The sequence below is a fragment of the Artemia franciscana genome, chromosome 4 (assembly GCF_032884065.1).
Source record: "Artemia franciscana chromosome 4, ASM3288406v1, whole genome shotgun sequence".
In the NCBI taxonomy this organism is placed as follows: domain Eukaryota; kingdom Metazoa; phylum Arthropoda; class Branchiopoda; order Anostraca; family Artemiidae; genus Artemia; species Artemia franciscana.
The window spans coordinates 19048326-19076160 of record NC_088866.1 but is presented as its reverse complement, the minus strand read 5'-3'; the positions used below and the strand labels follow the sequence as shown (position 1 = coordinate 19076160).

At 35.7% G+C, this 27835-nt stretch overlaps 1 protein-coding gene across 1 annotated transcript in view; it reads right to left on the bottom strand.

Annotated features, from left to right (window-relative positions):
* LOC136026102 (splicing factor U2AF 50 kDa subunit-like) overlaps nt 1-27363 on the bottom strand; it is a 42917-nt gene extending 15554 nt beyond the window's left edge. Inside the window, exons 1-6 of the mRNA XM_065702384.1 lie at nt 27208-27363; nt 18945-19065; nt 12284-12405; nt 9612-9862; nt 8068-8206; nt 5825-5904 (exon numbers count right to left, since the gene is read on the bottom strand). Coding sequence (XP_065558456.1) covers nt 5825-5904; nt 8068-8206; nt 9612-9862; nt 12284-12405; nt 18945-19065; nt 27208-27223 — 729 coding nt within the window. The 5' untranslated portion in view covers nt 27224-27363. The remainder of the gene's footprint in view (nt 1-5824; nt 5905-8067; nt 8207-9611; nt 9863-12283; nt 12406-18944; nt 19066-27207) is intronic.
* Between the last annotated feature and the right edge of the window lie 472 nt (nt 27364-27835).

The window sequence follows — 27835 nt, the reverse complement described above, 5'->3', positions numbered from 1 at the left end:
AAAAGTGCCGTTTCCTGAGAAAAAGCTCATGTGAGAAATGTGATAAGAATGACCTTCCTCCGCCAAGCCCAAAGAATAAACACCAGCCTAGTATAAAGAATGTGAAAGAGGCTTCCAAATTTAACACGGTATGTCGGTATTTTAATGAAAGTGGTTTCTGTAAACACAGAAGTGTGATTTTTTGTGTATATGTCCGCGTTTTATTTCGAAAACATGCAGTAATAATGAGTATAATCTTGACCACGCTGGTTTATGTTGTGTTTTAACATGTACTGACAAAGAATGTGTTTTCGCGCATGCGTATTCGGTATATCAAAAAGACGTAGCTACAGTCATACAAATCGACAGGAAAACGCTTCTATGAATCCGAGCCCGACATCAAAATTAACTAGACGGAGGTTAGAATTCACACACACACACACCACGATTACACCTCTCGCAGACCTGCGTGGCCCCCCTTACCAACAATCCCTCCCGTACATCAGCAAACCACAAACCAAGCCTGTGTTGCACCTTCTCAGTCGGTCGGAATGTTTCTTCCGGATCTGCTACCTCAGCAGCATCAACTTTACTGTCCTCCACAAAAGATAACGTCCCCGAGGCCCCCGACAGTGTTTCAAATCCCCGTAACTCCCCCTTTCTGTCCACTCTCGCAGCCCCCACTGGCGAGGACACAATTTCTCTCGTTTCAGCCGCAGTTCCAGTACTGAATAGATTTGAGCCCCTTATTGGTGTGGATAATCCTGATGACAGCCACGCCCACCTACAAATATCTACAACGAGAACATCAAAAACCAATAAGGTAAAGTTTATAATTCTGAAGCTTTTCTTTCCCTAGGTTTATTTATGCAAATGCTGAAAGTTTAAATTTTGATAAAGTGGATGAGTAAGAAAGTCTATCTCAGGCAACAAAGGCATCTGTCCTTATGGTTTCTGAAGTTCATCAATAAAACCCGGAACTCCAGAAAATAGGTGGTTTTGATGAATTTATAAAAATGCTACCTGATGACCACCTACTGGGGGAAAAAGGTGGCTGAGTTCTTATTTATGTCCATGAGATTTTAAGAGCAGCTAGACTTGATGTCCCTCTTAACTGAATACGACGAAATAATGGGGGTCATTCTAAAACCATGACGTCTCCTCCGGAAATTCACTGGTATTGCTCTCTGCGAGTATTATTACTCACCAGGTCAGATGAATGAATACCGCCAAGCATTCGGGGAAAAGCTGCAACTCAGTTCGGACTTTGTTCTGGGCAAATAACCATCATGCGGAACTTTCATGATGGGCGATGCCAATGAATTAAAGCTCAATCACCTGGACGCCGGAATCGGCCTGAAGCATCTCGTCAGATTTCCACAAATATGCAGGAATTTTACAACATAGCTACCACCGGGGTTCCGACTGGAGGAAGTTACCACTTTTCTCTTGAACTTAACCCCACCAATTCCATTAAGATTGATTACACTACAACTGTAAGTATCAGTCGACCAATTGCAGATGAGGGAATTCTGACTTTTGGCCAATGGTTAAGGTGCGAGAAATGGGAAAAATTTCAAGATGCTAGAAGTAGTAATGAAAAAGCTACTATTTTCCAAGAAACTTTGTTTCAAAATTACAAGGCCTGTTTTCTTGAGAAGTCAACAAAACGTTTCTCGTCAGATCGAGAATATATTGCACAGGAAGTTAAGAAAATGTTAATGGAAAAGAGATGGCTTTTCCGTCATGGTAATATACCAACAAGCCAACAGGTTGAAAAACAAACTAAGAAAGGTCACTCGAAAACCCGCGAACAAATGTATAGAACGTGAAGTTAATCATCTGTACGAGTCCAAATCAAGCCAATGATAGAACCGAACCAAAATCATGACAGGCAAGGTGGAAAAAGGGGTCGACTTTGGCATTGATGAAGAAGACGTCGTATCAGCCAACTCCCTTAATAAACATCTGGGTAACATTGTGCAATCCCTCCCACCTTTGCAGAGCGAGGAAGTACCCACTCCTCCTCCCAAGTCTTTGATTTCCCTTTAATATCAGAGTCCCAGGTGTTTTTTTAATTAAAAAGGCTTAAAATAACAAGCATTACCCCTGCAGATATTCCCGTCGATCTCATCAAAACATTTCCAGATTATCTTAGTGCCCCCCTAACACTCCTTTTTAATCAGGCGACAAAAACAGGTGAGTATTCATCAATTTGGAAAAATGGGTTCATCACACCAATACCAAAAAAGATGTGCCCAATGGTTTTTTGGGTGTCCGACCGATCACCATGACACCCATTTTCAGCAAAGTATGAGAGTTTTGTTGCAACATGGCTGAAAGACCGTATTCTGGAGAAAATTGATCCCCGGCAGTTTCGAAATATGCCGAACATGTCTTCATTCCATTACTTAGTACGTATAATTGACAGTATTTTACAAAAACTCGATGAACCATATTCCAGGATTAATCTTATTGTAATATATCTAAGAAATTTTTTTGATTTAATCTGCCCCAATATTCTTGTAAAAAACTTCTTGGACTAGGTGTACACTCATTCCTTGTGCGTAATTGCTTGTTTTCTTTCTGGTAGATGTCAACGGACAAAATATAAATCCATTTATTCCAACCAACTATTTATTTTTTGTGGAGTTCCCCAAGGTATCCTTTTGGGACCACTTTTGTTTCTTGTCACGATAAATGATTTGGACAACACTGGATGAAAGCTGGATGCATGTCGACGATCTGTCACTCATTGAATATTGTCGAAAAAAACCCCAAGCAGAGCAGGCTCACTAATGAATGATATAGAGGCAAAGGTGGACAAAATGACTGTCAACTTCGACAAATCTGTAATTTTAACCATTTCTTTTTTAAATTTACGCCAGTTTTTAACCCACTTATTCCAAGCACCAGTCACGTGACCGAAATTAAACTGCTTGGTATTCATATCACTTCAGATCTCAAATGGAACAAACATGTTGATGGCATGTTAAAAAAAAGCTAATTTGGCCATCAGGTCTCTGAAGTTGTTGGCTCACCATGGAATCACACACCTCTTACGCACCTATTTATATTTTATTCATTCCACACTCGAGTACTGTTGCCCTGTATGGCATTTCAAGCTGACTGAGGAACAGTCGAACCGCTTTGAGAGGGTGCAATACCGTTCTCTCCTAGCAATCTCAAAAGCACCAAAAGTACCGTACATATCCCTCCTTAATCAGTTTCAACTTCAAACCCTTCAGTCCCGCCGTTTAAAACTCGCCTTATCCTTTGGTAATAAAATCCTGTCCAGCCCTATACACCGGAATATCCTCCCGCCCCAACATTAACAGGCCATTCATGTCCGTTGCACCGCCTGTACCGAAACTTCAACCTGTGATTGTGTCACATGCTCGCTATGAGCTAAGTTTTGTGCCCTCGTTTGTTAAGTTGTTTAAAGCCGGTTCAACTGTTTAATCCGTATTATTGTTGTTAATTGTATATATTATAAATTTGTGTATGTTAATTTTGACTTGTCGACTGATTTTCGTGTGTATATGACAACAAAAACTAATAATCGGCCCTGTCCGTCGCATTTTTTTATTTTTTTTTTTAAATAAAGTGAACTGAATTAGAATTTACAAATATACACAGCCATGTATGTATGAAAAGACGCACATGCTGAGGTAGAGCACCACCATGAATTTTGATAGGATGGGGGAGGGTACAAACAAGAGTTCTTTTAAAGAAGATTCAAATGGGAGAATCTTTAATTTGCCTCCCTTGGTGCATTTTTAATGTATTCTTCATTGAAAGAGATGGAAAACACTCCTAGCCCCTCCTTTAAACAACCTATGCAGAGAGCGAAATTTGAACAAGGAGGGGACATATTATGTTGCTTTTATCCCACCAAGTTTCATCCCGATCTCTCCACTCTAAGCGTTTTCCAAGATTTTTGGTTCCCCCTCCAACTCCCCCCAATGTCACCAGATCTGGTCAGGATTTAAATAGACCGTCAGAGCCATAGTTTCAGATGGTACTTGGTTTTTCGTAGGAAACATCTGTCGTTACGTGTGCGCTAAGGAGGGTCATGAAAGGAAGCTTAGCTTGTGTGGTTTTAGATGTGTCAAAAATCTTCAATGGAGAGTATTGGACTTTTTGCTACTATGCATTACTTCTATTATGGTTACCATCATAATCGAATGAACGTTATAACAAAAGAACATTTAACCAATTATGGCTACCTTTGAAACAGTGAGAATTGAAGATTATACTTAATGAAATCCGCAAGTGGAATGACAATCTGTTTTATGAAACAGTATTTCAAACAACCTCCAATAATGTCAATACATTTCAGATGAGAAAGCACTAGACTCAAGATATATAGCAGAAATTATGGATAACTTTTAGAATGAAAGATTGCGAAAGTGTGTAAAAATCACCACCGCAATATAACTGTTTTTCTTGAAACTTTTACATACATCGCAACTGGTACTTGCCAGATAAAAAAAAAGAACCCAAACTAGCTACACGGGGTGTGTATTAAAATTCCATCAGACATATAATAAGCTAACTGGCAATAAATGAACACAAAAGAGCGGAAAATTAAAAAAAAATCTACTATTAGATAAATTATATAATACGCAGTACTAAGATAAATAATATAATATATGATAAAATTACGGTATACAAGGATACCATTCGAAGAGACGTCAGTTCCCAAATCTTTCGAAATAACGACCGTTGAGGAACTTTTAAACAGTTATTGCTTTAGGAGTACTATAAATAAAAGTGGCAAATTGAACATCCACAGCTTTTGCCCAAAAACATAACATTATATTCTTTATATTCCGTTTTATAAGCTTAGTTACGACTATTTTACCTTAATTCTGTTTTGCTTTATTTTAGCTTGACTATAATTTTAATTTGAAGTACCAAGGACAGTGAAAATGGAACTTGATTGCTTGAAAAGGTTAACTGGAAACTTAAACAGCCAAGTCTTTGTATCTTAAGATAAGGTAAATCGTGAATTGAATTTTTCATGAAAAACTCAATAATGGTTATTTAGTTTTAGCAGTGAAGGATACCAAATAAAAAAAAGAAGCGTGGGTGAAAAATCGGCAAAAAATAAACTAAAAACATCTGACAACTAACAGCTTAAGAAGGTATAGCTATCTATAAGAGTATAGTTGTCTCCAAGAAAAATTGATGCTGCTGGCCAAAAACGAACGACCTTATTACCACTAACACACTTCGGAAATTTTCTCAGAGGTTCAAAATCCTGCGAGAACCAATTCTCCAACTTAACCATTCCCCCCTCCCCCCAACTGTCTAACATTGCCCACTGATCTAAATTTTCACTGGAGCATTTCAGAGGAATTTTATTCGGTAGGTTTAGGAGTTCTTTTGTGTCACAGTTTAAGATCTAGTTGTTTTATTGTTTCACGTTTGGAATTCTGTATTTTTCTAACAGCTAATTTCTATTACTTTATCTCTTATATTTTTTTAAAGTTTTCCTTTTAACTAATATTTATTCTCTTTGTTTTTATCTGTTTCTGTTTCTATTCTTACAGGTTCTTTAATTCCATATGCTTCAGTTCATATTTTAATATGAAAACTGAATCCAGCTTCTTTATAGCTTACAAAAGTCGCTCATGGAAAAAGAATGATCTTTTTCTTTACTTAAAAAGACCCATTACACCTATCAAATGGATCTCAAGGGAGTAAAAAAACGAACCAAAAACCTCTTTAAATAAGCTTTTCTAATGGACTCAAAGATTGAGTCAACAAATTTTCATAAATCTGACAAACAAGATATAGTCCATAAATTTATATTAGAACAATTAATAAGTCATTTTACCTGATCTTCGTTTAGATAATTTGGGAGTCCACCAACGAAAACTTTGTTGGGCGAATCTGGAACAACAGTGCTCACCACACCTAAAAAAAGAGCACAACATATAAAAACAGAGTAGAATACAGAAAGAACAGAAAATATTTAAGATTTGATTTTTTAAAAATCAAATATAACCAATTGAGTTTTCTATTCTAGAAGTACTGTGACATAAATTTTCCCTGAATTTCACATGTGTCACAGCATTCATACCTGAAGCACTTAAGCGACTAACAAAGCATCGTTATTATAAATAAGATAGACTTACATATATATAGAGGGAGGGGGAGCGGTAAGCATCGTTTTTTAACTAATATTTATTCTCTTTGTTTTTTATCTGTTTCTGTTTCTATTCTTACAGGTTCTTTAATTCCATATGCTTTCAAAAATATGCTTAAAAATTCCAATGGAAAATTTTGGAAAATTCCAAAATTCCATATGCTTAAAAAAGAGCACAACATATAAAAACAGAGTAGAATACAGAAAGAACAGAAAATATTATTGTTCAAATCAAATACAACCAATTGAGCTTTCTATTCTAGAAGTACTGTGACATAAATTTTTCCCTGAATTTCACATGTGTCACAGCATTCATACCTGAAGCACTTAAGCGACTAACAAAGCATCGTTATTATAAATAAGATAGACTTTCATATATATAGAGGAAGGGGGAGCGGGAGGCATTGACATTGCTCTTTAGTTTAAACTGACTTGTTTTTCATTTCTGTCAATTTTAAAGTCATATCCGTAGTTATTTTGAATAAGAAAAAGTATTTCGCCTCCATTAGTCCTCTGCACTCTACCCTGATATTTTAACCTTTTTATCGCAATCCACCGAGACTAGGAAACTATCAATTGTTTTTACAACTAAATAATATTATATTAGAGAATATAAAAAATCCTCATTAGGGATAGAAGGGTTTCGATTTCCTAAAATTACCAGTAAAGTCTGGTAGTTGTGCTTAAGATATTTCGACTTCTGAATTTATTTCTCTTTGGATCTCATTAGTCTTTTAAACAAACAATTTTAAATCAAGGCAAAATTAACCATTACCAGGAACGGACGGGTTAGAATTTTCGTTATTCCTGGTAAAGACTGGTAGTCACGTTCAACATATACCAATGATAAATGAAAGAAAATATTTTTAGTTTAAACTAAAGTAAAAAACTATTACCAAATGTAAAGACTCTGAGTGTAAAGGCTGTATTGCCTCCTGTTGGAGTTCCACCCCCTTTTCTTTCTTTTTTTTTCAGATAAATGACCTATTTTCCTGTTCGTAACTAAATTTACTTAGATTTAACTATAATACAATTTTCAATTACATGTGAAAGTCTGTTGCTAAGCTAGTAGTTTTGTAACAAATAAACTTTCAAGCTAAAATCTATTTCTGTCTTACTGGATCAGGCCATTGATTCTTATTATATGCGTAAGGCAAATTCAATTGAAGAGCTTGATACATTAGATGGTAACACGTAACACCCCAACTGTCAACGATCCACCCCCCAACTGTCAAAATTCTTTTAGGTGTTAAAATATTATGTTTTTGGTCTGCTTTGAGAGTCTGTATTGAGAATCCGTTTAGGAAGTCTGTTTTCAAAGCTTATACATGTGTTGTTTTTTTTTTTTGTGAATTGACCTTTGGAAGAATACAAGTGAGTTATTTCTACAACCACGTAAGATTATTTTCCCCGAATCCAGGCAGGGTAGGAAATAGTTTGGGAGGAATAGCCTCATTAGTATATTGATAGGGGGTTTGCTTACCCTTCAAAGAGATAGCTAGAGATACTAGTGGTGACCCAGGTGGTGGCACCCTTGGCCGATACTTTGGCCATTTTGATCGTTCGATCACATTACCATACTTAACGAAACCACAACGTTGGCCCCAGATGTGATAGTGGCACCAGTGGTGGCCAATACATTACAATAGCGGTGGCCACGAGGCTTTCCATTACAATCCCCCTCTAATAAATTGGTAAAAGCTATTATGACTCCTCTAATAAAGTTGAAAGCCTACCATACGTAATTTTTTTCGATCAATAAACAAATCAAGGGAAAGGTAAACCTTAATACGGACAGATAGGCCTGAACTTTTGTTATTCCCAGTTAAATTGCTGTTGCGTTAAAGATATCCCGTTCACCCAACATAATTGACTTTTTAACCAACTTACTTACGACAAGGAACATAAATCAATGGAAAAGTAAACCTTACCAGGGACAGACGGGTTTGAATTTTCAGTTATTCCTGGTAAAGGTTGGTAGTCATGAGGACGTCGTATTTTTAAACTTTGTCCTTTGAAATTAATACCGTCAAATGCCATAGCTTGACTCGTTTCATCAATAGATCGGAACTGAAAAGCACAAAATCATAAAACAGAACAGATAATCTCTTAATAAATCATAACTTCTGTCGCCTAACCAATTAACATCAAAGAGAGACAAATATTTTGGGCATTAAGCACGAAACAATTTTTTGGATGGCCAACTTTAGTCTAAATCCATTTGGACTTCATGCTAAACCAAATCATGAAGTTATTCGCAAAAAAAAAAACAAACAAAAAAAACATTGCTGTTCTTAGTTCTGCTATCACGCCAAAAGGGCACAGTAGTCATATGCGTGTAAATTTTGTTTTAACCAATCGATATTCCGCATCGGCCAAAGACAAGACATCAGCCTAGATACAGAACACTTCCAGTATTAAATTTCCACCAGCGTATTAATAACGGTCGTATTTTTTAATTTAAAATATTTGCAAAACTCCCTCCTGGGAATATTTTACTCTCGTAAATTTTCGAATACAGAAAATGGCAATATTTTTGAAAAATGGTAATATTGTCCAAGTTGGCCGAACATTACTTTGTTATATTCTATTAGACTCACGTTCATTCTGGTAATTTCCACTGTTAACGCAATTTTTCAATATTTAATCAAATTCTGAAAGTTTCAGCTTTGCACAAACAAACTTGTTCATTATCCTATGGGGGAGGGGGTGGGGAAAGGGGTAGATTATAAATAAAAATATTTTCCTATCTTATTTAAGAGAATAGGCCAAAGTAATAATAAATAAAACCACCTTCAAGGAAAAGTAATATTTTTTTCTTCTAAAACTACAGAAACAAAAAAAAGTTCCCCATTATATTCTTCCTTGAAATTTCTCGCTTAATTCGACCCACAAGCTATTTTCATTCACAATGATGATCAATAAACCCACTGAAGAACAAAATTTTTTATTGACAATGTCTTACCGGATTGGAACTGAAGTTGAAAACGTTGAATGACGATAAACGTCCAAATATTGACATTTTCTATTCGCAACATTACAAGATCAGTGAATTTTTTCCCCCCATTTTTAACAAAATAAAAATCAAACCTTATTCCTAGATAGTATCCACTATAGAGGCAAAGATTTATTCTTTGCTTAAAAATCCCAGATAAATAATTGGACAGTTTAAAAAAAGGTACTAAAGTCAAAACTGCTCAACCGTGCAACTAGTCACTTGATTCAAAAATTTATTTCCCTAACTTTTCTTAGGAGGGAAGGGGGTTGCAAACCAGAATAGAGGGGACAGTAAGTTTTCCGAGAAAACGTGAGATAGAACAATTCGTGTACATTTGAAAATTAAATAGAAAATTTAATCAAATTCATTTACATTTAATTAGTATAAACTAAATTAAACTAATTAATCTAGATTTTAATTCAACTGATTTTAAATAAGAAATTAATGTTTGTCAAATGAATTAAAATTGATAGTTACCTCTAAGAAAGCGAAATTCTTGTCAAGATTAATCTGACATGCCAGGATGGGATTACCCGCAGCTTGGGCAAGACCACTAAGATGCATCTGCTGGTTGAAAAATTCCATCATCTCATCTTCAGACACACCAAAAGGGATATTGCCAACATAGAGGCGTCTCGCTTGACGAGTTACTGTTGAGCCGACGACTTGAACAGGGGCTGCCTGGGGCTGTAGCTCCATAATCATACTGGGTGGGATCTGACCAGCAGCTGAATAAAAAGCAGATTATTTAAAAACTTTGAAACCTTTACTTGGGTTGGTTAAAAAAGCGCAGCTTTTTTTACCGCGACTTTAAAATTTTCTTGAAGGGGGGGGGGCATAGGATTTATTTTAGAAAGAAGCTGCGAACAAAACCGAGGATTCTATAATGACTAGCTTAAAACACGAATGTTGGCCAATATTCAAAGGTATATATGAGTTGAAATGATCTCACACCAACTGTGTGACAGTAACTATCTATTAGAAATACATTACAAAATTAAGTTTATGTCCAAAAACACAATATTAATAAATTTGCTCAACACGTACCACATATAAATCAAGACAAAGATCGCAAACAGAATCAAAACAACTTATAATCAGATTAAAATGAAATTCAAATAGTTCTACCATACGATGATAAATAGATCCACGTCATCCTTAAACGGATTAAAGAGCATTAATTGTGAGCTGGATAACAAAGGTCATGTTCGTTTTCCATTAATATTAGCACAAGCAAATACACAGTCAGTGCCAAGTCTATCCAGAAGCTAGAATTGAGTGCCAAATTCTAATTATTAAACTTTATGGTTAATAGCTGAGAAAGACAGAAGCTTAGAAAAAAGTAAGCCTTCTCGCCCGTCTGTTACTATTATTCCTGCATATGTATTTAATAAAAAATAAGTTTTTCGACTGAAATTAAGGAGCAACATAAAAACTTAACACAAACAGAAAATATTACGTATATAGGGGGCTGCCCCCTCCTCAAAACCTCGCTCATTACACTAAAATTTGACTTTTGTAACAATTATTTAAGAATAACTACTGAAACAAAAGGGTCCTTTAGTTAGCGTAAAGAGTGGATTATTAAAAAGAGGGGCAACTCCCTCATATACGTTATGATTTCTGTTCGTTTTAAGTAATGTTGCTCCTTACTTTCATTTGAAAAAACTGTTTTAGTAATTAAATTTCTGATAGTTTTTGAACAATACCAGGAAATCCGGCTCTCCTTCCATGGAAAATTCCCTTTCCCTACGAAAATTTCCTTCATGGAAATATGCTTTTATATAACCCCACCTTTCCCCGCCAGAAAATCCTCCCCAGAAAAATGTCAGAATACTTCCCAATAATCACTATATGTCAACAATGGGCAAAGTTCATTTCTTACAGCCCTTCCCCCTAGAACTGTGGGAGAGGGGGGTCAAAAGTCATCTTCATAGCTTACAGACCTTTCCCCAGGGGCTGTAGGGGTCAAGTTACCCCAGAGGGCGTAGTTATTGGATATTTCATCTATGCTAAAAGAAATAGTTGTCTCAAAACTTCGGTCGGGCAACTTTGGAAAAAAAGGGGGCTAAGAGGGAGGCTAGATGCCCTCTAATATTTTTGGTCACTTATATAGGGCACTAGAACTTTTGATGTATGATCCAATAAGGCCTCTCCCAGTCTTCTAGGATTACAAGTTCGATATGATCACCCCGGGATAAAAATTAAAAATACATAAACACACTTCCGTGATCTTTCTTCTGGCAAAAAAAACAACAACAAAACTCCACATTTCTACATGTAGGAGCTTGAAATCTCGACAGTCGGGTTCTCTGATATGTTGAAAACGATGGTGTGACTTTCATTATGATCACTTGATGTTTTGGAGATGTTTCCCTCTTTTTTCTTAAAAATTGGGAGAATTTTTCTCACACTTGTAACTTTTGAAGGGTAATATTAAATTTGGTAAATACATATTTTGAATAAGCATCAAAATTTGACTCTTTTATGATGGATCAAGACTCTGTTTCTTAGAGTTTGAGTTACTATTGAGCCACATCGATCCGTACTAACAGTTCGTTACCAGGAACTGTTTGATATTAATATTTCAATCAGATTTTTCCGTACTATTTCTGTAGTTCAGCCCCTCCCCCTGGAAAAACAAATCTTTCCCATATACATGTGCCAAATAGTATGTCATGATATAAAATTGAGAGGAATAAAATCCAAATTCGTCCTTTGCCATATCACATTCTTAAATTACATAGGATATACCAAACATAAAACATAATAAATAAATACGAGTTCAAAATTTAGTGAATGTGTTTTTTTATTGATATGGTTTAAATAGACTTATTAAATTTTCAACGATTTCTCTCTTTTCACTCCATATGTCAATATTTCATGCGTATTTGGCAACAAACATACATACATACAAAATTTAATAGCATTTGTGATTTTAACACAAGTAACAACATAATTTGCTCGAAGATAATGTTATTAAATTCTCTAATCCGACAAATTTTCAGTAGCATACACAGATGCATACTTTAAAAAAAAAGATAAATAAATAAAAAACTGGCATTTGTTGGAGATTTCAATGCTCATCAGATATTAAGCTCCAAAAAGCATGTTAAAAAAAAAAAAAATCAGTGAAACCAATTTCTAACCTTGCATTTGTTTATACTGCATAGGTGTAATGTGTTCGAAACCTGGAGGGGGTACATCCCAGTACAAAGATGGCTTTCGTCGTCGCAAGTCTCTCTTCCTAGAGCCTCCAGGGCTTCGACTCCTATAAGAATAAACGCATTAACATATTCTTCATTTCAATGCAACTTGCAGAGAGCTAAAGCTTTTTTTGAGAACCATGGAAAGATCAGAGCAACACTCAAAACTTTCTACATAGTAATCATAGGCTAAGAACTTCAAAATCCTGAGCAGAAAACTAAACTGTTGGGGGCACGATTCATAGAAGGATTCATCTTTTGTTAGACCCCCCCCCCCCATCCTGGTATGTCATGATTTCCAAGTACATTTTAGCAGGTTAAAAGTCCATAAAAATAAGAAAATAAGAAAATCATTTATCCAAAAATTGAGGGGGCACACCACTGTTCTCTACAGTAATTTCAGTTGGTTCCTAAAACACAAACTTCAGCATTTTTTTTTTTTTTTTTTTTTTACCCCTGCAGACCTCTTTACACCTACCACACTGTTACGAGTCATAAGTGTGATGTAACAAAATATAAACTTCTAGTAAGAGGACATCCTGCAGAAAACTAGGTAATTGAAGCTAGAATTATATAAATGATGCTAGAATTCACAGCCTATACAGCATATGAAACAGCTCGTGGTAACGAACTGTAAGGAAGGAGCGACCCTGCTCAATAGTAACAGAAACTCTAAAAACGGAAGATACCAACAGATATATCAAAACAATCGGCTTATTATGTTCATTTTAAATATATAAGTTTCATTAAGTTTAGTCTTACCCAATAAAGGCTATGAGCCTGAGAATATTTGCCTGATGATCGAAAAAAGGGGAGACACTCCCTAAAAGTATTCAACGCATCAGAAAAGCTTACTGTAATGTTTCAAGCTCTTATCTACAAAAATGTAGAATTTTCCCAGGGGTGATCGTATCAACCCAGTGTTCCTAGAATATCGTGAGAGGGCTCAGTAAAAGGAAAACTAAAAGTTCCAATGCATTTTTTGAGTGACGAAAAAGATTGGATGGCAACCTGGCTCCTTCTCCCGCTCCCTTTTTCCTAGTCGCTGGAACAGAATTTTTAGACATTCATTTTGCTCATCAAGGAGCAGCATTAAAACTTAAAAACTAACAGAAATTATAACATATATGATGGGGGTTCCCCCCTCCTCAAACACCTCGCTCTTTAAGCTAAAGCTTGTATTTTGCCCCAATTCTTTAAGATCGATTTCTGATTTCTGAAAGGGCCGTTTAATTAGAACAATTGGAAGCTTTTATAAAAGTACTAACAAATTTTAGCGCAAAGAGTGAAATGCTGAGGAGTGGCAATCCCCTGCACACACGTAATAATTTCTGTTCGCTTTAAGTATTAGTGTTGCTCCTTACTTTTACTTGAAAAAACTTGCTCTTTTTTAATATACATAAAACTAGCCCGAATAATCGAATTCATTGTATTTCCCTATGTTTACAGAATTTAATGGAAAACGGTCTTTGTCCAGGTCTTTTGTGCAAAACGGTCTTTGCGCGAAAACGGTCTTTGTGCAGGAACGGTCTTTGTGCAGGATGCAGAAAATAAGAGACTAATTTACAAGACTATTAATAATCACCCACTGGGCAGGCAGTTTTGACCTACCATGAAAACTCGCAAAAAAATAAAATTACGATTTCACTTTCGTAACTGAAAGTGGCATAAATTCTGGAAATACTGTTATTTCTTCCATTAGCATCGATATTTTCAAACTATGATGCAAATTTTTAGGACTAGTCTATAATTTCAGCACTATTTTTACTTCAGATTTGTAAACAAAATGATAATCTACAAGTCTCACCCTATTGAGCAAATTCAAATCAAAATATTCTAAATTTTCCTGCTGCCAAAAACATTCTAGAGCACTATGCTTTAACTCTACAAAGATCGTGTATTATTTTGCGTTTTCAGTAAAGTGCTAGTTTTTCAGAATTCTGCAATAATACAGAAATACGATTGGTTGGGTTAATTGTACTAGTTTTATTGATAGAACCAGGGGACCAAGCTTCGCCCGCGAAATTGCCACCTTAAGACATTACAATGCTGCCCATCACAAAAATGCACGTAACCCACGCCCTGATTCAAGCAAGAAAACACATTTTTGAATGATTTTTCCACATTCATAGTTATTTTTTAACTATAATACAAAGGGAATGAATTTTCAAACTAAATAACTTAGGAATTCAACGAAGGAATTTAGGAATTAAGAACTAAGAAATTTTCAAGCCAACGGTCTCAGAGAATATGATAATCAGAGAGTCAAACTCGTCTCAAGAAATAAAAAAAGAAGAAAAAAAGAATGTCAAGTCTCTGTGACGTGAGCAACAAGAAAATAAATACACAGAAGGGAACGGGAGACGAAGATGAATCTACCAGGAACTCAGCATATGAAAACAGCGGTTTTGAAGAAATATTTTGGTCTGATTTAGAATGAATAATATTTGCGTCTGATGTATTTTATGTGATGTTTTTTTTTATGTACTTGTATATTTGAAGTGATTATTTTTTGTGGTGCGACAGTGATTGTATCTTTAGTTTCAATCAGCAAGTGTATAATGTACACTCTAAATTCGCTATGATTAATGTCACGTCCTTTTACCAGGTTTTCCCAGATCCACCACTCTTGGTATAGTCTCGCACTTCTGCCATTCTTTCCACACTTCCACCATGCTTGGTACGCACCACCTGGTGTAAATGATTTCAGGGAGTGGAAATCTACTCGATATTCCACCTTTTTCTTTGGTTAGTTTAAAACGACGGCTTCGCCACCTGTCCTGGGAACGGCTATGCGGCAGGCTTCCATATATTTATTTTCACTGTTACTTGTCTCGTATCCGAGGCTGTTGCTCCGGTGAAGCAGCAGGTTGATTTACATCATCCTCGATTTTTCACATTTTCATGTAACCTTTGATATAGTTGTTTATGTCTCACAGTATTTTTTCAAATATCTCTGATGTCACATATCTTCTTGTCATATATTTCTTTCTTCTTCACTTTATTTTTAATCCGTTCTGATCCTCTTTGTCGCATGTCTTGTAACCACTCTTTTTTTGTTCTTCACTTTCATTTCTGTCTCGTGCTGCCGCTTATTTTTTAACCACATATTTCTTTGTCCTTCAATTTCGTTCATCATTACTTCGGACATTTTTCAGCAACCGTATATAATTTGTTCTTCACTTTCGTTTTTGAATCGTTATAATTTCCACTGCTACTTACTTTTTAACCACACATTTCTTTATTTTTTACTTTTGTTTTTGAGTCGTTGTAATTTCCACTGCCCTTAACTATCAACGTTATATTTTAATCTTCACTTTTATTTTTGACTCGTAATGTCTTTTTCGCAAGTATTCTAACGTCATATTTTTGTTTTTCATTTTCTTTTATCATTACTTAAGATATTTTTAATGCCCTTTGCCTTAGCTTCTTGAATTAGTCTTGTCACATTGGATGGTTTAGGATGCTCATTTTCACCAATTGTTAAATTAAGTTTCTCAAGTTGTCCTCTTGATCTTGCCTAACTTGATGGTCTGGTTTGTGAGCAATTTCGAGCAATTGTTAATTTATGTTAATGTCCTCTAGGTATTATCAAACTGCTGGAAATGCCTTTTGTAAATAGAATCATTAGATTTGATTATTTCATACCTAGTTAAGTTTTTGTATATTTTAACATGTGTCATAGCTAAGAGCTCGAGCTCGTATGGCACTTGTGACGAGGTCGGAAGAGCCAAGAGCACATATGGCATGAACTCTAGCAAAATTCTAAGAATCAACCTATTAATTTAAAAGGAACATCTGAGGCTTAATGCCGGTCGGGATTTAAAATAAGAGCTCTGGGACAAGAGGTCCTTTTAACTATTAAAATTCATTAAGATCCGGTAACCCACTCGCAAGTTAAAAATAACTCATTTTTTTAATTTTTCCTCTCTCTTCAGCCCCCCCCCCAGATGGCTGAATCGGGGAAGACGACTGTATCAAGTCAATTTGTGCAGGTCCCTGACGCGCCTACCAGTTTTCGTAGCCCTTGCACGTCCAGAAGCACCGAACTTGCTAAAGCACTAGACCTCCGCCCCTAACTCTCCCAAGGAGAGTGTATCCAGTCACTGTAAGCGTTTTCCAAGATTTCCTGTTTCCCCTCCAACTCCTCTCCCCCCAATGTCACCAGACCCGGTCAGGATTTTAAATGAGAGCTCTGAGACATGAGTTCCATCTAAATATCAAATTTAAAAATACATCACGACCAGTCACCCGTTCTTATGTTAAAAATAACTCAATTTTTCTAATTTTCCTGAGTCAACACCCCCTCCAACTCCCCAAAAGAGAGCGTATTCAGTCTTATTATGTCAATCACGTATCTAGGACTTGTGCTTATTTTTCCCACCAAGTTTCATCTTGATCTCTCCAATCTTGGCGTTTTCCAAGATTCACGACCCTCTCCCCTCCAACTCAACCCAATGACGCTGGATCGGGTCGGGATTTAAATAAGAAATGTGAGTTACGAGGTCCTTCTAAAAATGAAATTCCATTAAGATTCGATCACTCCTTTGTAAGTTAAATATATCTCATTTTTTCCAATTTTTCAGAACTAACCCTCTCTCAAAGAGAGCGAATCCGTTCTGTTCATGTTACGTATTTTTCCAACCAAATTTCCATTCCGATCCCTCTAAGCGTTTTCCAAGATCTTACATTTCCACCTCCAATTCCCCCCAATGTCACCGGATCCTCTCAGGATTTAAAATAAGAGCTCTGAGATATGATATCCTTCTAATATCAAATTTCATTAAGACCCGATCACCCATTCGTAAGTTAAAAATACCTCATTTTTTCTAACTTTTTCGAATTAACCGTTCCCCCAGTCTTCCCAGATGGTCGAACCGGGGAAACGACTATTTCTCATTTAACCTTGTCTGGTACCTGATACGCCTGCCAAATTTCATCGTCCAAGCTTATCTGGAAGTGCCTAAACTAGCAAAACTGGGACCAACAGACCAACAGAATTTACGATCGCTACATGTCACGTGGTAAATACCAAGTGACATAAAAACGATAGAACAGATCCTGAATAGGAAACGGCGTGTTTGTGCTTTTATATTTTTGGCCTAACACCCTAAATTAAGATTCTCTTCTTAGACCACAGAGTCGTTCTATGACAAACAAATAAATTTTTAAACGGGGATAAATCCATTTATTTAGACAGTGAAAACAAAAAACAGGTAAATGCGATCGATATTTCGATCACATATACAGCAACCATCATCAGTATAATTACTAAAATAATTTAATTAAAACTAGCATATTTACTCACAAAAAAAAAATAAATAAACTTTTCAGGTCATTCACAAAATAACAAACTTCAGGATTATTCATTAGACTATTTTCAGAGTTCATTGCATAAGTTCACACAAAGTCTTGATGTAAATTTTCTTCATTAATCTTGCTCAAAAGTAAAACAAATTTCCGTTGAGGTGGCAAAGCTGTTTGTATGGAACAAAAAATATTATTGTTTATAGCCATCTATCCTCATTAAAAAGTACACAATTTCCCAAAAGACGCGTCAAACCAGAATAAGATATTTTATTCAGTAACAGGACACAGGTAAGCAATATGTGACTTCATATAATCATCAAGAATTTTTGTATAATTTTTTTTTATTCCACTATGACAGAAAAACAGGCCAATAGATTTTAGCTCATTTTCACAAGCGTTTGATTAAGCAAAAAAAGTGATAAGATATTTTTATAACAATAATAATAATATATAATATAATTAATGTGTATCAAATATCCAGTTTTGTTTATGCAGAGCTTTATTGCAAAACAATTATTTCCAGCTTCCTTTGGAAACTTGCCAAGACTCAAACATGGTTGACATAGGACAACGGCTTGAAAATCAACAGCAATATGGCTTTTATTAATAATATTAAGTATCTTCATACTTTAAATATCAAATTGAAACTAAAAAAAGAATTTCCTAATTTTGATAGATATGAATAGTCCAAGATTTTTCAAAAAAATTATAAGTCATCTTTTCAACTTTTTTTGAAAATAAGAAGAATAGCAAAAGAGAACAGTGTTGGCTAAAAAATCATACTTTGAAGAAGAGAAAAGAAGTACTCTGTCAAGAAAGGGCTCCAAAAAGAAAACTAGAGGACACTAAACAAAAAACATCAAACATCAAAAGTTGCCATAGAACTTGCAGCAATAAGGAACTTACTAAAAAATTATCAAAAAAGATCAGGTGGGGAAAGCAAATTTCCCTGAAGCTATGATCTATCAAGACAGTTTTTAAGCCAAGATTTTTTTTTTTTTTTTTTTTTTTTTTTTTTTTTTTTTTTTTTTTTTTTGGTTCTCTTAATTAATTTTTTCATAATGAAGACCAGAAAATTGATAAACTTTACTTACAGTTACAGTAAAAACCAGCAATTAAAATTTAGCCCCTTTGTATACCAGATACAACTGCCAAATAAAATTCTGGATTTTGCCCTTATTGAGGATCTGAAAATATTCCTGATTGAGCCATATGAGGAAGCTTATCAAATCATAACCTCAGGTAAAATCAAGAAACACATGAGAACGAGAGGGTACTGCTTAGGAGAACTTACCTAGACCCTGGTCCCCGTCTTCTATCCTTAGATCTAGATCTTCTTCTTTCCCTTGATCGTGACCTTCTTCGACGATCCCTAGATTTGCTACGAGAACGAGTTCTTCTTTTTTTGTCATAGTCTGCAACAATTAATTTGTTCACTCAAATCAAAAATCTTTTGCTTTTAACATGGAAACAAACCAAAGATAAAACCACTTTATTAATTTTATTAAAATTTTATTACAATTTTTAAAAGTTTAAAAAACTTTATTAAAAAATTCCTTTAAATATGTCTATTAGAACATTTGACTAAGTTAACATTTTGCAGATCCTCCACCTAGCCTGTCCGTTTTCTATAATTTTTCAAATACCCAGTGCAACCCCATCCCTCTCTTTAATCAGGAAAACCACAGAGGCGCAATTTCTGGAACAGTCTAGTAGTGTAGAAAAGTATAAACAGGAACAAATCAAAATGAGATACCTAGCAATTCTGCACACTTCAATATAAATTCGGGATGTAGCAGTAACTACTACCCTGTATGTTGTATTTTGGACAGAATTCGTTTTTATTTTGAACAGCCAACATACGACTGTTCCTATTTTGTTCGAGGTATGTAAAAGGCTCATACATTACAAACAAGAGCTAAGAGCTCATATGGCACTTGTGACGAGGCGAGAAGAGCTAAGAGCCAAGAGATCATATGGTATGAGCTCTAACAAAATTCTATGAATCAATAGATTGATTTAAAAAGGAAAATAAGAGGCTTAATGCCGGTCAAGATTTAAAATAAGAGCTCTGAGTCACAAAGTCCTTTTAAACATCAAAATTCATTAAGATCCGATCACCCACTCGTAAGTTATAAATACCTAATTTTTTCTAATTTTTCCTCTCCCTTTTGCCCCCCAGATGGTCGAATCTGGAAAAACGACTTTATCAAGTCAAATTGTGCAGCTCCCTGACACGCCATGAAATTTTCATCGCCCTAGCACGTCCAGAAGCACCGAACTCGCCAAATCACTGAACCCCTCCCCCAAAGAGAGCGAATCCAGTACGATTCTGTCAATCACGTATCAAGGACATTTGTTTATTCTATCCACCAAGCTTCATCCCGATTCCTCCACTTCAAGTGTTTTTCCAAGATTTCCCCCTCCAACTCCCCCCAATGTTAAAAGATCTGGTCGGTATTTGAAATAAGAGCTCTGAGACATGAATTCCTTCTAAAAATCAAATTTCATCACGATCCGATCATCTATTCGTAAGATATAAATACCCCAATTTTCATGTCTTCCAAGAATTCCGGTTTCCCCCTCCAACTCCCCCGAATGTCACAGGATCTGGTCAGAATTTGAAATTAGAACTTTAAAGCACAAGATCCTTCTAAATATCAAATTTCATTAAGATCTGGTCACCCTTTTGTAAGTTACAAATACCTCAATTTTCAAAATTACCCCCCCCCCCCAATTCCACCAAAGAGGGTAGATCCGGTCCAGTTATGTCAGTCACGTATCTTAGACAGGTTTCTATTCTTCCCATCCAGTTTCATCCTGATCTCACCGCTTTAAGTATTTTCTAAGATTTCCGGTCCCCCCCCCCAACTGTCCCCCCCAATTACGCTTGATCCGGTTGAGATTTAAAATAAGATATCTGAGTTACGAGGTCCTTCTAAATATGAAGTTTCATGAAGATCCGATCACTTGTTCGTAAGTTAAAAATACATCATTTTTTTCTAATTTTCAGAATTACCCCCCCCCCCCCCCCTAATAGGGCGGATCCATTCCAATTATGTAAATCACGTATGCAAGACTTCTGCTTATTTTTCCAACCAAGTTTCATCCCAATCCCTCCAATCTAAGCGTTTTCCATCATTTTAGGTTTCCCCACCCCAAACTTCCCCAAATGTCACCAGATCCGGTCAGGATTTAAAATAAGAGCTTTGAGACAAAATATCCTTCTAAATATCAAATTTCATGGAGATTCAATCACCCGTTCGTAAGTTAAAAATACCTCATTTTTTCTAATTTTTCAGAATTAACCCCCCCCCCCCAACTACCCCAAAGAGAGCGGATCCGTATGTATCTAGGACTCGTGTTTTTTTCCCACCAAGTTTCATCCCGATCCCACCACTCTAAGTGTTTTCCAAGTTTTAGGTTTCCCCCTCCCAACTCCCCTCCAATGTCACCAGATCCGGTCGGGTTTAAAGTAAGAGCTCTGAGCCACGATATCCTTCTAAATATCAAATTTCATTGAGATCCGATCACCCGTTTGTAATAAGTTGAAAATACCTCATTTTTTTAATTTTTCAGAAATACCCCCCCCCCCCCAACTACCCCAAAGAGAGCGGATCCGTTTCGTTTATGTCAATCATCTATCTAGGACTTGTGTTTATTTTTCTCACCATGTTTCATCCCAATTCCTCCACTCTAAGTGTTTTCCAAGTTTTAGGTTTCCCCCTCCCAACTCCCCACCCCCGTCACCAGATCCGGTCGGGATTTAAAATAAGAGCTCTAAGACACGATATCCTTCTAACATCAAATTTCATTGAGATCCGATCACCCATTCATAAGTTGAAAATACCTCATTTTTTTCTAATTTTTAAGAATTACTCCCCCCCCCCAACTACCACAAAGAGAGCGAATCAGTTCCAATTATGTCAATCATGTATCTGGGACCTGCGCTTATTTTTTCCATCAAGTTTCATCCCGATCCCTCTGCTCTAAGTGTTTTCCAAGATTTTAGGCTTCCCCCACCTCCAACTCCCCCCAATGTCATGAGATCCGGTCGGGATTTAAAGTAAGAGCTCTGTGACACAATATCATTCCAAACATCAAATTTCATTAAGATCCAATCACCTGCTCATAAGTTAAAAATACTTCTTTTTTTTCAATTTTTTCCGAATTAACCGGCCCCCCACTCACCCCCCCCCCCCCAGATGGTCAAATCGGGAAAACGACTATTTCTAATTTAATCTGGTCCGGTCCCTGATATGCTTGCCAAATTTCATTGTCCTAGCTTACCTGGAAGTGCCTAAAGTAGCAAAGCCGGGACTTTGGGTTTTCTCCCTCCAACTCCCCCTCAATGTCATCAGATCCGGTCGGGATTTAAAATAAGAGCTTTGAGACACAATATCATTCCAAACATCAACTTTCATTAAGATCCAATCACCTGCTCACAAGTTAAAAATACTTCATTTTTTCTATTTTTTTGCAAATTAACCGGCCCCCCACTCCCCCCAGATGGTCAAATCGGGAAAACGACTATTTCTAATTTAATCTGGTCCGGTCCCTGATACGCTTGCCAAATTTCATCGTCCTAGCTTACCTGGAAGTGCCTAAAGTAGCAAAACCGGGACCGACAGACAGACAGACAGACTGACAGAATTGGCGATTGCTATATGTTCCTTGGTTAATACCAAGTGCCATAAAAATGGCCAAAATAGTAAAATATACTTTAGTTTCCTTCATAATTTTTACCCAAAGTGACTTTTAGTGAGATAAAAGTCAATCATACACTAAGTACTGTGTTGTGTTTACCTGGATCCTAATTCCCTATCAGATGTAAATATGGAGAAATTAAATTTTATTTCAACTTAAATCCTATCTACAATTACAAAATCTCTTAAGAATGATGCTCGATTTATTAGATATAAGATAGTACCAAACCCAGGGGGAGACAAGAAATGCAGTAAATAGTATTATAAAAAACTTTGCATAAAGATAATCATATTGACGAATTTGAAGGATTTCTGACCATGTCAATTACAAGGCTAATTTCATAATAGGAGACTAATAAATATTTCATCATAAATAAACACATATAAATATATATATATATATATATAAATCATAAAGAGTATTTGATTTTTGCTAGTCTTGGAATTACTTTTGTGAATCAGTTTGATCAGTAATTGTGAAATAAACATTTTTGTATGGCACTTGGTACCTACATAGTGAAATATAGCAATCCCAAACTCTGTTGGTCATTCTGTCTGTATGTCCTGGTTTTGCTAGTTTAGGCACTTCCAGGTAAGCTAGGACAATGAAATTTGGCAGGTGTATAAGGAACCAGACCAGATTAAATTAGAAATTGTTGTTTCCCCAATTCAACCATCTGGGGGGGGGGACAGTTAAATCAGAAAAATTAGACAAAATGAGGTATTTTTAACTTACAAATGGGTAATCGGATCTTAATTAAATTTGATATTTAGAAGGATATCCTGTCTCAGAGCTCTTATTTTAAATCCCAGCCAGATCCAGTGATATTGGTGGGAGTTGGGGGGGGGGCTAGAATCTTGGAAAATGGTTGAGAGTGGAGGGATTGGAATGAAACTTGGTAAGAAAAATAAACAGAAATCTCAGATACATGATTGAAATAACCAGAACGGATCCGCTCTATTAGGGGGAGCTGGGTGGGGAGGGTTAATTCTGAAAAATTAAAACAAAATTAGGTATATATAACTTACAAAGGAGTGATTAAATCTTAATGAAATTTCACACTTAGAAGGACCTTGTAACTCAGATATCTTATTTTAAATCCCAACTGGATCCAGCAACATTGGGGAGGGGGACCAGAAACCTTGAGAAAATGCTTAAAGCAGAGAAATCAGGATGAAACTTGGAGGGAAGAAAAAGAACAAGGCCAAGAGTTGTGACTGACACAACCAGACCAGATCCCCTCTCTTTGGTGGAGTTGGGGGGGGGGAGTAATTCATAAAAATAAAAAAATATGAGGTATTTGTAACCTACAAATGGGTGATCAGATCTTAATGCACTTCAATATTTAGAGGGATCTTGTGCTTTAGCTCTCATTTTGAATCCAGACCAGATCTGGTGCAAACTGGAAGTCTTGGAAAACTAGGAAGTGAGGTATCTTTATCTTATGAATGGGTGATCAGATCTTAATGAAACTTGACATATAAGAGGATCTTATGTCTCAGATGCTCCATTTTTAATTCAAATCGGACCAAGGGAAATAGGGGGCTGGAGGGGGAAACAGAAATCTTGGAAACTGGAAATCTTGGAAAACTCTTAAGAATAATAAGCACAGAATAATTCAGGAAGAATAAGCACAAGTTATAGATAAATGATTGACATAATTGGAACAGACCCATTCTGTTTGGGGGAGCTAGGGGATTGTGAATTTGGAAAAATTAGAAAAATTAGGATATTTTTAACTTAAGAACAGGTGAACAGATCTTAATGAAATCTGATATTTAGAATAAACTCATGTCTCAGATCTCTTATTTCAAATCCCGGCCAGATCTGTTGACATTGGGGGGAGTTAGAGGGGAAACCGGAAATCTCGGAAAATACTTAGAGAGGAGAAATTGGGATGAAACTTGGTGGGTAGAATAAGCAAATGTTATAGATATGTGATTCATGTAACTGTACTGGATCTGCTCTCTTTGTGAGAGTTAGGGGGTGGGGTTCAGTGCTTTGGTGAGTTTGGAGCTTCTGGGTGTGCTAGAATGATGAAAATTGGCAGGTGTGTCAAGGAGCTGCACAAATTGCCTTGATAAAGTCGTTTTCCCTGGTTTGACCATCTGGGGGGCTGAAGGGAGAGGAAAAATTAGAAAAAATGAAGTACTTACAAGTGGATGATTGGATCTTAATGAATCTTGATATTTAGAAGGACCTCATGACTCAGAGCTCTTATTTTAAATCCTGACTGGCATTAAGCCTCTGATTTCCCTTTCAAATTAATCTACTGATAATTAAGACTTTGCTAGAGCTCATGCCATATGAGCACTTGGCTCTTCCAGCTTTGGTGCAAGTGCCATATGAGCTCTTAGCTCTTGTTTTATTACACAACAAAAATGTTTTAAAAAGGTTTGTTTTAATTCACAATTAAGATCAAGATGATTGACAAATAAATCATGGTTTGTCCAATCAAGCAAGAAAATTTTAAAGGCAGAATGCCATGAGGAATTTATTTTTTTGTGATTTTTGAAGATAAAAAATAATTAATTTGCCACAAAGATCATTATATTTACTATTAGTTTAATCTTCCATCAATTTGAATTCATAGGCAGCACAACAGCACTGCCTAAGTAAAGAGTGATGCAGGCACAATGTTTATTTATTTTTATTATTTTTTGGTTTTAGACTTTGTATCAAAGGAGTGCTTGTAGGAACTTTGAAAAGGGTTCATTCAATTTGAAATTGAAAGGGCTAGTGACCTTTTTAATATTCAAAAGTGATTGGATGGCAACTAATCCCCCTTCCATACCCACCATTTCTCCAAACAAATCCAATCAAAATTTTGAGATTAACACTTTTTTTCAACATAGTTGAAAAACCCAGGAATTATGTATATGAGGATGACATCCCTCCTACAGCCTTCAAGGCAAGGGTTGTAAGTATTGTAAGAATAAGTATCAATTAGTCACAACTACCAAACCACATAAAAATAAGCAAATGTCAGCTAATAAACTATTGTAAAATATGTATCATGTCACCTAGAAAGTGGATCATTTCATCATCAGATACATCAAAATATTTTTAACAAGTTAGTGATTATCTTATCTTAGAAAATGTTGTATAATTTTTAACACAGAATCTTTAAGTTAGAACAATATATCTTAATCATAGACATAGCCAACCTTAGATATATTTAATCAGATACAAGTATTGTGAAACAAAATTATCAAATTTAAGTAGGCTTGTATATAGAGGTCACTTTTATCTAAATTTAAACTAGATATTTAGAAACTAAATTTAGAAACTAGATATTTCCTATGATTGTAGTAAGCCATACCCATCTGGTCTAGTCCTAACCATCATAACTACCTATCCACATAAAAATAAGCAAATGTCCAAGGTTAGGAGCAGGTTGTCTTTATATGAGATACTTTTTAATAAGAATAGCAGCCCAAGATTAAACATTGGCTAAACACTAGGGTCAAGTTAAAAACAAGAATTCTCACTTCATCTTATACAGAATAATTAACTCATTTTAACTACAGCTCCACTATGCTTTATCCCTAGCCCCTTAACTTCATACCTTCTTTATATGCTCCTTGTGGATATAATAAACATTTTACTTGGAAATTCAATTTTAAGCCCTTTATGGACCCTCAAAGTCAATACCTTTTTGTCTTATTTTTGGCTAGAGTAAGATACCCAGTTTTTGGTCAGCTAGCCTATTCTTTTGAAACCCCTATACTACTGTAAAATATGTATCATACCACCTAGAAAGTGGGTCATTTCACCATCAGATACATCAAAATATTCTTAACAAGTTAGTGATTACCTTAACTTAGAAAATGTTGTATAATCTTTAACACAGAATCTTGAAATTTGAACAATATATCTTAATCATAGACATAGTCACCCTTAGATATATTTAATCAAATACAAGTATTTTGAAACAGAATTCTAGTTAATTGACTAGTTAATAGAAGTCTAGAAGTACTAGTTAGTAGAAGTCAAGTTAATAGAAAATTCTAGTTAATTGACCTCTTGCTATCTCAGAAAGGGTTTAGGTTAGGAGAATGAAACTTTAGGGATAAATCTACACACTAAATTATGTCCTGGGAAGGTATTTTGAAGCAACTACCTCCACTCCTTCTCCCTCTTGAGGGCCCTGACCTTTGATGACCTTTAAAAAAATGTGTGTTATAAAAATGAAACCTTGCAAAATAGATCTTCTGCTTAATTGAAGTACAACAAAATTGTTTTCAGATTCATAACTTTGCTTAATTCCATTATACAGTTTTAAAGATATGCAAATACATTTGCATATGAAACATTAATATGGTTCAAAATTCTGCTAAAATAACAGGAATTGCATTTTCAGAACTAAAGGCGGAGAAAGATCCACTAGTAACTGAAAATTAAGGTAAATGTTGATTTGTCAAATTTCAATAGGTAGGCTATAGCCTAGACCTGTCATGTAGGCAAAGTTCAGGGCCCTCTAGAGGGAGAAGAAGTGGAAGTGGGTACTTTAAAATACCCTCCCAGGACATACTTTAGCCTGTAGACTCATCCTGGAAAGTTTCATTTTCCTAACCTAAACCCTTTCCAAGATAGCAAGAAGTCATTTAACTAGAATTTTACCTTCATTTTTCTAGCCTAGCCCCTTTCCGAGATAGCAAGAAGTCTACAATTTCACCGAATATTTTAAAATAGTCTAGGCTGGTTTACAGAATTTTATGGAGGCTAACCTAGTGCTTATTACTGGATAATGAGAATGCAGCACTAATACTGAAAATTTACCACTATCTTTTTGTACCAATTCTAGTTAACAATATTTCTGGTTAAGTAAAGATAATCATAAGATATACCTCTTTCTTCCCCCATTTTCTGTATTCAGGCAACAGTGAACTTTATTTCTTCCATAAAAGTTGAAAGTGAGGAAATTTAGAAACCAATTGAATACTTGGAAATACTGAAATCATTAAGCAAATTTTTCCTGTGTATTCTTTGATTAATTTTCGTGAGGCCGAAACACCTACAGCCTTCAAAGAAATTTTTCCGTGTTCCCAATGCGCATCATAATTTCATGATACAACATAAAAATAAGCTTATCAACTGAAAGTAAGAAGCAGCATTACGACTGAAAACGAGCGAAAATAAATCCTGTATATGAAGGGGGTCCTCTGCTGTTCGGTACAATGTTCTTCATGCTAAAGTTTGTAGCACTTCAAAAGAAGCTTCCTATCGTTATTAAACGGCCCTTGTGTTTCGGGAGTTATTTTTTTTTAATCAGACAAATAGTCAAACTTTAGCGTAAAGAGAAAAGTATTAAAGAAGGGGGAAACCCTTCATAATTGGAATAATTTCTGTTGGTTTAGAGTTTTAATGCTGCTCCTTACTTTTAGTTGAAGAAACTTCTTTTTTACGCACTTTCTGATTTGATGAATCTGGCTCACCCTCCAAGAAAAATTATTTTTCTTCATGGGAAATTCTTCC